At 36.6% G+C, this 12,183-nt stretch overlaps 1 protein-coding gene across 1 annotated transcript; it reads left to right on the top strand.

Annotated features, from left to right (window-relative positions):
- The first annotated feature begins 323 nt into the window (after positions 1-323).
- Positions 324-1,256, top strand: LOC139046009 (putative olfactory receptor 2B8). The gene has a single exon (XM_070516772.1). It carries the CDS (start codon positions 324-326, stop codon positions 1,254-1,256), a length of 933 nt encoding a protein of 310 aa, XP_070372873.1.
- Positions 1,257-12,183: the final 10,927 nt, after the last annotated feature.

The following is a 12,183-nucleotide window of genomic DNA, read 5'->3' as shown; positions in this document are numbered from 1 at the left end:
GCTTCTGCCATTTATTTGGTGAGTCACCCGGGAAAATTACTGAACATCTGTAACCCTCAGTTACAGGTCAGCAGAGATCACGATAACACCAGCTCCTAGAGTTGTGAGAAAATGCATAGAAATTTTAGACCAGTGCCTGAAACATAGAACATACTCATATATAGTACCTATTTATTGCTCCCTTTCTCACCAACAAGGAAGTGACTGTGAAAACGCTTCAAGCTACCAACCGAACTCTATTTACCCACTCTAGGAAAAAAGAGGTGGATTGAACAAGCAAGATAACAGTATTGAGTCCTCTTAATTCCAATTGACAGAGTAAAATGGAAAAAACTAATGACAGCACCTTCTCTGGATTCATTCTCCTGGGCTTCTCCGGCAGGCCTCAGCTAGAAACTACTCTCTTTGTGGTCATCTTGATCATCTACTTTTTGAGCTTTCTAGGTAATGGCACAATTATCCTTTTGTCAGTTTTGGATCCTCGCCTCCATACCCCTATGTATTTCTTCCTCTCCAACCTCTCTTTCATGGATCTTTGTTTGACTACTTGCACTGTCCCTCAGACACTGGCCAACTTTAAGGGGAAGGACAAGACCATCACTTATGGTGGCTGTTTGACCCAGCTCTTCATTGCCTTGGGACTCGGGGGAGTGGAGTGTGTCCTCCTGTCTGTCATGGCCTATGACCGCTATGCGGCTGTGTGCCGCCCACTCCACTACATGGTGATCATGCATCCCCAGCTTGGCTTGCAGCTTGTTGTGACTGCTTGGCTTACAGGGTTTGGCAATTCTGTAGTACAGACGGCATTGACCATGACTCTTCCCCTCTGTGGTAAAAACCGAGTAGACCACTTCTTCTGTGAAGTTCCAGTGATGCTAAAACTGGCCTGCACCAACACCTCCATCAATGAGGCTGAACTCTTTGCTGTCAGTGTCTTCTTCTTGGTGGTGCCCCTGTCATTAATCTTAGTATCCTATGGTCACATTCCCCGTGCAGTCCTGAAGATAAAATCAGCCCATGGAAGGTGGAAGGCTTTTGGAACCTGTGGCTCTCACCTAATGGTAGTGATCATTTTCTTTGGCACACTCATCTCCATGTATCTCCAGCCTCCCTCCAGTTATTCGCAGGATGTGAACAAAAGCATTGCCCTCTTCTATACTCTGGTGACTCCCTTGCTGAATCCCCTGATTTACACTTTGAGGAACAAGGAAGTCAAAGGGGCGCTAAGGAGACTAGTGAGGAGAACCAGAGACTAGAGAGAGAGCTAATACAGGGCGTGCAGGCCCAAGCACTTGTGCACTGGAAGACTTCTGAGTGACTAAAATCTAGTCATATCTTAATTCAACAAATTCTTGCAAAGCACCTGCTGTGTACAAGATGCTATTCTAGGTATCTGGGATATATCAGTGATGGAAACAGAGATCCCTGGCCCCATGGAGCCAACCATCCAGTGAGGAGAAAATAAGTTATATAAGATAGCTAAAAGCAAACTGTGGTCTTCTGTGTATTGGAATACTATACAATAATGAGAGTAAACAAATTTTAAGTACATACAACATGAGTGATTTTCATAAACATAATGTTGAGTGAAAGAAGCCAGACACAAAATAGTTCATACTGTATGATTCCGTTTACATAAGACACAAAACCAGACAAAATGAATCTGTGATGCTGGAAGTCAGAATAGTGATTCCTTGGGGCCGGCCCAGCGGCATAGTGGTTAAGTTCGTGTGCTCTGCCTGGGCGGCTCGGGGGATTCACAGGTTTGGATCCCAGGCACACCACTTGTCAAGCCATGCTGTGGTGGCATCCCACGTACAAAATAGAGTGAGACTGGCACAGATATTAGCTCAGTGACAATCTTCCTCAAACAAAAACAGGAAGATTGGCAACAGATGTTAGCTCAGAGCCAATCTTCTTCAACAGCAACCAAAAAAAGAATAGTGGTTCCTCTAGGGAGTAATGATTAGAAGGAGAAATAGAGGGAGGGGGCTTCTGGGCTTCTGCTTACGTTCTGATTCTTGACATGGATGCTGGTTACATAAGGTATACAATTTGTGAAAATTCATCAAACTTTCCACTTAAGGTACTTGCACTTTTTGTACATATATTGTACTTCAATATCATTTACTTTTAAAAAGGTTTAAAGAAGCTGAAAATTAATAGAATAGTATGACACTAAATAACCACATTAAGTATTTTTTGCTCCTTTCACACAAAGTTTGGGTTTATATTGTGATCTCAGTTACTTCTCTCCATTGAACTGAACTAGTAGATTCTAAAGTGGTTTTGATATTAGTAATATTTAGCCAATTAGAATGAATCCTAATTCTCTTTTGAAGATCTCAATCAAAGATAATTTGTACAGTGAGTGTCTGATCGCTTATTCATTCCACATAGGTACCTAGTGGCCAGTTCTTAAGGTAAAAACACTGATAATTTTCAAAAGAAAATTTTACTACTGAGTATTGTATTGCTGTGAATTAACTATATTTTGACTGAAAAAGATGTTTAGTGTGTGTGTGTGTTTGTATATCTGTGTGTATTTGTATGTATGTAGTCTACAAAAATCCACAGTTTAGTAGAAACCTAAAAATATTTTCATTCAACAGAGATTTCAAGATATTTAATTAATATTTCATGGCATACTAGTAAAATAGCAGATATTGAAGGGGATTTATAAAATAAAGTAAAAAATAGAATCAAATAATTGGTAAACTCAATGTGCAGTTAGTTTAATAATTTTCTTCTTAAATGTTTCTTATTAAACTATGACAAGTTTGAAGCTTTGTTCATTTATTATTATGCTAATTAAAGTATAGAACAGCAAGGATTTATTCTGTTTACTTAAAATAAAATTGATTAGTGAATTGTTGAGTTCCATAATGATTTTGTCTCTGCTTGTGTTGAATAAATTGAGTGCTTTCTGATTGTATTCTGGATATAACAGAGAAGATATGATTTTTTTAACTATTTGTTCAAGGTCATACTCATTTACAACATTGTGTAAATTTCAGGTGTATGTTATTATATATCAGTTTCTGTAAAGACTGCATCAGCATCTGGCCTCATGGCTGAGTGGTTAAGTTCACAAACCCTGCTTGGGCAGCCAAGGGTTTCGCTGGTTTGGATCCTGGGTGCAGACCCAGCACTGCCCATTAAGCCATGCTGAGGCAGAGTCCCACACAGCACAACTAGAAGGACCTAAAACTAGAATATACAACTAGGTATGGGGGGGGGCTTTGGGGAAAAGAAGAAAGAAAAAAGATTGGCAACAGATGTTAGCTCAGGGCCAACCTTAAAAAAAAGAGAGAGAGATTGCTTCAGGTTCAACATCAATAGTCTAGTTTTTATCCATCACCATACATATATGATCCTTTACCCCTTTCACCCACCACTGAACCCCCTTCCTCTCTGGTAACCACTAATCTGTTCTCTTTATCCATCTGTTTGTTCATTTTCCACATATAAGTGAAATCATGTGGTGTTTGTCTTTCTCTGTCTGGCTTATTTGGCTTAACATCATATCCTCAAGGTCCACTTATGCTGTTGTAAATGGGACAATTTTGTCTTTTTATGGCTAAGTAGTATTCCATTGTATATACGTATATACGTGTGATATGTGATATGTGATATATATCACATCTTCTTTATCCATTCATCAGTTGAAGGGCACTTGAGTTGCTTCCACATTTTGGCTATTGTGAATAATGCTGCAATAGAGGTGCATAAATATCTTTGAATAGTTGATTTCAAGTTCTTTGGATAAATACCCAGTAATGGGATAGCTGGATCATATGATATTTCTATTTTTAATCTTGTGAGAAATCTCCATACCATTTTGCACAGTGGCTGCACCAGTTTTCAATCTCACCATGAGGGTGCTCTTTTCTCCACATCTTCTCCAACATTTGTTTTTCTTTGTCTTGTTAATTACAGCCATTCTGACAGTTATAAGGTAATATTTCTGTAGGTTTGATTTGCAGTTCCCTAATAATTAGTGATGTTGAACATCTTTTCACGTGCCTGTTGGCCATATGTATGTCTTCTTTGGAAAAATGTCTGTTCATATGCTGTGTCCATTTTTTGATTGAGTTGTTTGCTTTTTTCTTGTTGAGTTATATGAGTTCATTTTATATTTTGGAAATTAATCCCTTATTGGACATATGATTTGCAAATATGTTCTCCCAGTTGTTGAGTTGTCCTTTCATTTTGTTCATGGTTTCCTTTGCCCTGAAGAAGCTTTTTAGTCTGATGTAGTCCCATTTATTTATTTCTTCTTCTGTTTCCCTTGCGTGAATACACATGGTATTCGGAAAGATGCTGCTAAGACTGATGCCTAAGACTTGTGCCAGTACCATGCCGTTTTGATTACTATAGCTTTGTAGTATATTTTGAAGTCAGGGACTGTGATGCCTCTAGCTTTAGTTCTTTTTCTCAGAATTGCTTTGGCTATTCAGGGTCATTTGGTTTTCCGTATAAATTTTAGGATTCTTTGTTCTATTTCCATGAAGAATGTCATTGGGATTCTGATTGCAATTACATTGAACCCATAGATTGCTATAGGTAATATGGACAGTTTAACTATCTTTATTCTTCCAATGAATGAGCATGGGATATCTTTCCATTACTTTCTATCTTCTTCAATTTCTTACAATAATGTCTCATAGTTTCCAGTGTATAGGTCTTTCACCTCTTTGGTTAAATTTATTCCTAGATATTTTATTCTTTTTGTTGGGATCGTAAATGGGATTGTATTCTTGACTTCTCTTTCTCCAAGTTCAGTATTAGTGTGTAGAAATGCAACCAACTTTTGTATGTTGATTTTGTACCCTGCAACTTTGCTGTAGTTGATTATTTCTAATAGTTTTCTGGTGGATTCTATAGGGTTTCCTACACGTAGAAACATGTCATCCACAAAGAGTCAAAGGTTTACTTCTTCCTTCCAATTTGCATCCCTTTTATTTCTTTTTCTTGCCTAATTCCTCTGGCCAAAACCTCCAGTACTATGTTGAATAGGAGTATTGAGAGTGGGCACCCCTGTCTTGTTCCTGTTCTCAGAGGGTGGGCTTTCAGTTTTCACCATTAAGTATGATATTGGCTGTGGGTTTGTCATATATGGCTTTTATTATGTTGAGGTACTTTCCTTCTATACCCATTGTATTGAGAGTTTTTTTTTTATCATAAATAGATGTTGGATCTTGTCAAATGCTTTCTCTTCATCTATTGTAAGGATCATGTGAATTTTATTCCTCATTTTGTTAATGTGGTGTATCACATTGGTTGATTTGTGGACGTTGAAACATCCTTGCATATGTGGAGTAAATTTCACTTGATCATGGTGTATGATCATTTTAATGAATTTTTGTATTCGATTTACTAATATTTTGTTGAGGATTTTTGCATCTATGTTCATCAGCAATATTGACCTATACTTTTCCTTTTTTGTGTTGTCCTTTTCTGGTTTTGGTAACAGGGTAATGGTGGCCTTGTAGAGTGAGTTCAGAAATGCCCATATGCTTCCCTATTTTGAAATAGTTTGAGAAGGATGAGTATTAAATCTTCTTTGAATGTTTGGTAGAATTCACCAAGAAATCATCTTGTCCTAGACTTTTATTTTTGGGGAGGTTTTTGATTACATTTTCAATCTCTTTACTTGTGATTGGTCTATTCAGATTCTCTGTTTCTTCTTGATTCAGTTTTGGGAAGTTGTATGATTCTAAAAATTTATCCATTTCTTCCAGAGTATCCAATTTGTTGGCATATAGCTTTTCGTAATGTTATATTCCTTTGCATTTCTGTGGTGTCCATTGCAATTTCTCCTCTTTCATTTCTGATTTTATTCACCTAAGTTTCTCTCTTTTTTTCTTAGTGAGTCTGGCTAAGGGTTTGTCAATTTTTTTTATCTTCTCAAAGAACCACCTCTCAGTTTCATTGTCCTTTCTTTTCATTTATTTCTGTTCTGAATTTTATTGTTTCCCTCCTTCTATTGACTTTGGGCTTTTTTTGTTCTTCTTTTTCTAGTTCTTTTAGGTTTAGTTTAAGATTACTTATTTCAGATTTTTGTTTGTTGAGGTAGACCTCTATTGCTCTAAATTTCCCCCTTTGTATCACTTTTGATGCATCCCATAAGAGTTGGTTGGTTGTGTTTTCATTTTATTTGTCTCCAGATATTCTTTGATTTCTCCTTTGATTTCATCCTTAATCCAATGGTTGTTCAGTAGCACATGGTTTAGTCTCCACATGTTTGTGACTTTCCCAACTTTTTTCTTGAAGTTAATTTCGTGTTTCATAGCACTGTGGTCAGAAACGATGCTTGATATGATTTCAACCTTCTTAAATTTATTACGTCTTGCCTTGTTTCCTAACATATGGTCTATTTGAGAATGTTCCATGTGCACTTGAGAAGAATGTGTATTCTTCTGCTTTTGGATGGAATGTTCTACATATATCTATTAAGTCCATCAGTCTAGTGTTTAATTTAAGGTTACTGTTTCCTTGTTGACTTTCTGTCTGGATGATCTACCCATTGATGTAAGTGGGGTATTAAGGTCCCCTACTGTTACTGTGTTGCTTTCTGTTTCTCCTTTTAGGTCTGTTAATAGTTGCTTTATATTCTTTGATGCTCCTGTGTTAGATGCATGTATATGCATAAGTGTTATGTCTTCTTAGTGGAATGTCCCTTTTATCATTCTATAATGCCCATCTTTGTCTCTCATTATCTTTTTTATCCTGAAGTCTGCTTTATCTGATATAAGTATGTCTAAACTCATTTTCTTTTGCTTGCCATTTGCTTGGAGTATCATCTTCCATTCCTTCACTCTGAGCCTATGTTTGTCTTTAGAGCTGAGATGTGCTTCCTGGAGGCAGAATACTGTTGGGTCTTGTTTTTTAATCCATCCAGCCATTCTGTGTCTTTTGAGTGGAGAATCCAATCAGTTTACATTTAGAGTCATTATTGATACATGAGGGCTTAACAATGCCATTTAATCTCTTATTTTCCAGTTTTTCTACATTTCCATTGTTTCTTTTCCCTTGTATTTCTGACTGCCATTTCAATTTGGTGGCTTTCTGTGATAGTTTCTCAGTTTTATCTTTATTTATGATTTGTGACTCTGCTCAGATTTTTTGTTTAATGGTTACCATGATGTTTGTATAGAAGATCTCGTAGATGAGACAGTCCATTTTCTGATATCCTCCTCTCCCCATTAACCTGAGCAGATTCCATCCCTTTCCTCTTCTCCTTCTAATTTTTGTTTTCACAGATTACTCTTTTTTGTGTTGTGAGCTTGTGACTAAGTTGAAGAGTTTATAGTTATTTTTAATGCTTTCTTTCCCTTTATACTCTGTGTTATAACTAAATGTTTGCTAACCTATTCTGATATAGAGTGGCAATTTTCAGATTTTGTCTGACTATTATCTCCTCGCTCGAAGCTTTGTAAACTTTTGCCTTTTTATTTCAAACAGGAGTGCTCCCTTCAACATTTCTTGTAAGGCAGGTCTGGTGGAAATGAACTCCCTCAGCTTTCGTTTGTCTGGGAAAGCTTTTATTTCTCCATGATATCTGAAATATAATTTCATCAGATAGAGTATTCTTGGTGATAGTTTTTGTGTTTCAGTATTTTGAATATATTGTTCCATTCTCTCCTAGCCTGTAAGTTTTCTGAGGAGAAATCTGCTGAAAGTATGATGGAGGTTCATTTGCAGGTTATTTTCTTTGCTCTTGCTGCCTTTAATATTTTTTCTTTGTCATTGACTTTTGACAGTTTTAATCTTATATGCCTTGGAGAACGTCTTTTGGCATTGATGTAATTAGGAGTTCTCTTGACTTCATGTACTTGTAAGTCCAGTGTTTTCCCAGGCTTGAGAATTTCTCAGCTATTGTTGCTTTGAACAAGTTCTCCATTCCTTTTTCCTTCTCATCTCCCTCTGGGATACCTACAATACTTATGTTACTTTTCCTAATTAAGTTGGATATTTCTCAAAGAATTTCTTCATTTTTTAAAAATCTTAGTTCTGTCTCCTCCTCCACCTCAAGCATTTCTATATTTCAATCTTTGAGCTCACTAATTGTCTCCTCCATAAGGTCTGCTTTCTACATTATTTTTTCTACTTTATTATGCTTTCTACATTATCTTTTACTTCATTAATTGTTATTCATTTCCAGAATTTCTGTTTGCTTTTTTTTTAAGCTTCAATCTCTTTGATGAAGTGTTCCTTCTGTTCGTTAATTTTATTCCTGAGCTCTTGAACTGTCTTTCTGAGTTTTCTTGTAACTCGTTGAGTTCCTCTATGACTACTATTTTGATTTCTCTATCAGTTAGATTGTAAACTTCAGTGACTTCAAATGTGCTTTCTGGAGAGTTATAATTTTCCTTCTGTTCTGCAGTGTTACTGTAGTTCTTCATGGTGTTTGAGCAATTGATCCTCTGCCAGCACATTTGTGGTAGTAATCACCTTTTCTTATTTGGGTACAGCTGTTGTTGCTTTGGTTCTAATCACCTGGCTCTTGTGTTCCTCCACTGGCTCTTTGCAGGCTCAGATGCTACTTTCCCAAGAACCACCTACACTGCTGTTCCTGGGTTATCTTGGGTTGCTCATTGCACCACTGCCAGGGTTGCTTCATTCAGGTGCCACAGTCACTTGCAGGGGCTGAGGGACCCAGAGACTTGTACACAGCTCCCGCTGCTGCTGGAGCTGGTGTTAGGGTTCCTGCCACTGGAAGCCGAGTCACCAGTTCTGCTGTGGTTCTTGTTGCTTCTGGTTGGAGGTTCTACTTGCCACAGATATGATTATTTTAATAATAATTCCTTGGACTTTTCTTTCAAACATGACAACTAACTTCACTGATAACCATATCATTTTTATGACACAAAGGTTCCATACTCTGTATCCATCTAGGTGTTTACTTTTGCCTTTTCAGCAAATAAATATTGCTTCCATTCACTAACTCAATTTATTATCCCATTCAAGGTAGCCTTGTGTGACTTCCACTTCCAGATAGGATGTATTAGGTTGTAACAGGCCAATATTCCCACTGAAATTATTTGAAAAAGGCAGATGAACTTTTAGCAATCATACTTTTGAAGACATTACAGAGCTGTGGAAGTGACAAGAGTGATGTAGATGAGACTTACAGAGGACAGAACCTTCTGAACTGAACTGATGAGTGCCAGTATTCTTTTTCCCAGGGAGCATTTGCAGAGCCTGAACGTGAGCTGACGATTGGTCTTGGCCCAGAGAGAAGGCCTTTGCCAGAAGGAAAAGAAACCATCATAACAGTCATGTAAGGCTGAAGTGACAAACGGAAACCTAAGGGACTTCAAATACATGGCCAGATGTTTCCAGTGGAAATTTCCATTATCAGTGGACCACGTGGGAAACCAGAGAGTTAGACCAATAGCTTCAAAAATATAAAATAAAACACCTTGCACTTTTATTGTGCTTGAGAAATGCATACCCACTAGGGAGAGTCCTATCTCTACCACGTAGCTCTCTTTATTAAGGCATTTGCCAAATTTTGAGCTGCATAGAGCAGGGGACTAAGTAGCTAAGCTGAAGGGCAGAACATAATCTTCCAGAGTCTTTCACGACCGATAAAAGACTTTCCAGACTTTCAGTCAAAATCCCAGGAGGACCAAGCACTAGAAATAGGAGAGAACAAGAGGTAGACTGAATATAAGTCTGCAGTCCAGCCTGACCAACTTAGTCCCAATCAAGGAAAGGGAGAATGCTCCCTGGGGGAAGATAACATCCTCTAGGATCCGCTATGGTTCTTTTATACATCACATCTGGTATATGATTAAAAATTAAAAGACATTAAAAGAAGGAACATTATATGACTGACAATTGAGGGGAGAAAATGATACTAGAAGCAGAGGGACAAATGATCTAGATAGTGGATTTAGCAGCCCAAGACATTAAGATAGCTGTGATTAATACATTCAACAAAAATGGAGGGAAAGGTGGGAAAAAGTGATGAAAGGAAATAGAATTTCAACATAAAATTGGAATCTATGTGAAAGAATTAAGCAGACATTATAGAAATTAAGAATACAACTTCTATCACTAGAACCTCTCCAAATGTGCACACGTAATGAGTGTAAGACTCATACATATGCCTTTGGAACATTCTTCTCATGATTAGGCACACAAGTCTTAAAGGTATTCTCAACAGGCAAGGGTATGGACTAGTTTTGTGAGGTTTTCTGTTTTTTAATCACAGCAATAGTGAGCAGGATTTAAAGCTTTCCTTACTTTAGAAGTAAGTGGATGTGTGATGGAATGGAGATAAACAGAAAATTGCTTCCCTGTGACATGCAGAAAAAAAAGAGGGTGGAACTCGTGAAACAATAAAAAGTGTTGTTAGAAATCAAATGTGAATAAAAAAATTATAGGTTTCTTAATGCAAATTTAATCTGAACATCCAAGGTTTTTATAGAAAAAAACAGCACTGAAGGTTCAGAATCTTATCCACTAATTAAGGATAGCACTTGATTTTGGAAGTTCCATGCTTTAAGAGTAGGATTGCACGCTAGAGGACCTTGGATTGGAATCCAGGCCCCAGAAATATGACTGACTCTGAAGAGTCAGTTACACTTTCAGTGCCACGGATTACTGATCTATAAATAACAGTTGATGTCATTTAAAAAGAAACAAAATCTTTAAAAAAGAAGGATTGGCATTATTCTTTAAATATTTGGTAAAATTCACCAGTGAAACCATCTGATCCTCAGCTTTTGTTTCTTAGAAGGTATGTGACTACCGATGCAATCTCCTTACTTGTTATTCGTTTCTTCAAATTTTCTATTTCTTCATGATTCAGTCTTGGTAGGTTGTATATTTCTAGATATGTATCCATTTCTTCTAGGCTATCCAACCTGTTGGCATGTAATTGTTCATATTAGTCTCTTGTGATCCTAGGTGTTTTTGTGATGTCAATTGCAATGTCTCCTCTGTCATTTCTGATTTTATTTATTTGAGTCTTCTTTTTTGTTTTCTTAGTCTAGCTGTAGTTTTGTCAATTTTTTTTATCTTTTCAAAAAACCAGTCTTAGTTTGGTTGATCTTTTCTGTCATTTTTCTGGTCTCTATTTCATTTATTTCTGCTCTTATCTTTGTTATTTCTGTCCTACTACTAACTTTGAGCTTTATTTGTCCTTTTTCTAGTTCCTTGAAGTGTAAAATAAGGTTGTTTATTTGAGATCTTTTTTTCCTTAATGTAGGCATTTATTGCTATTAATTTCCTCCTTAGAACTGCCTTCTCAGCATCCCATAGGTTTTGATATGCTGTGTTTCCATTTCATTTGTTTTAAGATACAAGCATACCTCATTTTATTGTGCTTTGATTTACTGCACTTCACAAATAATGTTTTTTACAAGACCCTCCACCAGCAAAAACATTACAACTCACTGAAGGCTCAGATAATGGTTGGCATTTTTTAGCAATAAAGTATTTTTTAATTAAGTTATGCACACTTTTTAGACATAATGCTATTGCACACAATAAACTACAGTATAGTGCAAACATAGCTTCTATATGCACTGGGAAGAAAATCATGTGACTTGCTTTATTGAGATATTTGTGCAATTGCAGTGGACTTGGACAAAACCCACAATATCTCTGAGATATGCCTGAATTTTTTTACTTCCCTTTAATTTTTTTTTGGCTTCAGAAGTGAGTTGTTTAATTTCCGCATATCTGTGAATTTTCCAGCTTTCCTGCTATTATTGATTTCTAGTTTTATACCATTGCAATTAAAAAAGATGTTTGGTATTCTTACAATCTTCCTAAATTTGCTAAGATTTCTTTTTTAAATTATCATATGTTCTATTCTGGAGAATGTTCCTTGTGTGCTTGAGAAAATATGCATTCTGCCACTGTTGGATGGAATGTTCTGTATATATCTATTGGGTCTTTTTGGTCTAAATTACGGCTCAAATCCAATGTTCCTCTGTTGATTTTCTGTATGGATGATTTATCCGTTGTTGAAGTCAAAGTATTGAAGTCCTGTGCTGTTACTGTATTGTTGTTTATTTCTCCCTTCAGATCTGTTAGTATTTGCTTAATATATTTATTTGCTCCTTTTTTGGGTCCAATATATTTACTATTGTTGTGTCTTCTTAAAGAATTGACCCTTTAATCATTATATAATGAAGTTCTTTGTCTCTTGTTACCATTTTT

This window comes from Equus asinus, chromosome 8 (genome assembly GCF_041296235.1).
Source record: "Equus asinus isolate D_3611 breed Donkey chromosome 8, EquAss-T2T_v2, whole genome shotgun sequence".
NCBI classification, from domain to species: Eukaryota; Metazoa; Chordata; class Mammalia; order Perissodactyla; family Equidae; genus Equus; species Equus asinus.
Note: the sequence above shows the minus strand (reverse complement) of the source record. Positions and strands in the feature narration are given on the sequence as shown.

What these genes read in the sequence shown, in the direction of transcription:
- LOC139046009 (XM_070516772.1), top strand. Translation starts at nt 324, where the DNA reads ATGGAAAAAACTAATGACAGCACCTTCTCTGGATTCATTCTCCTGGGC.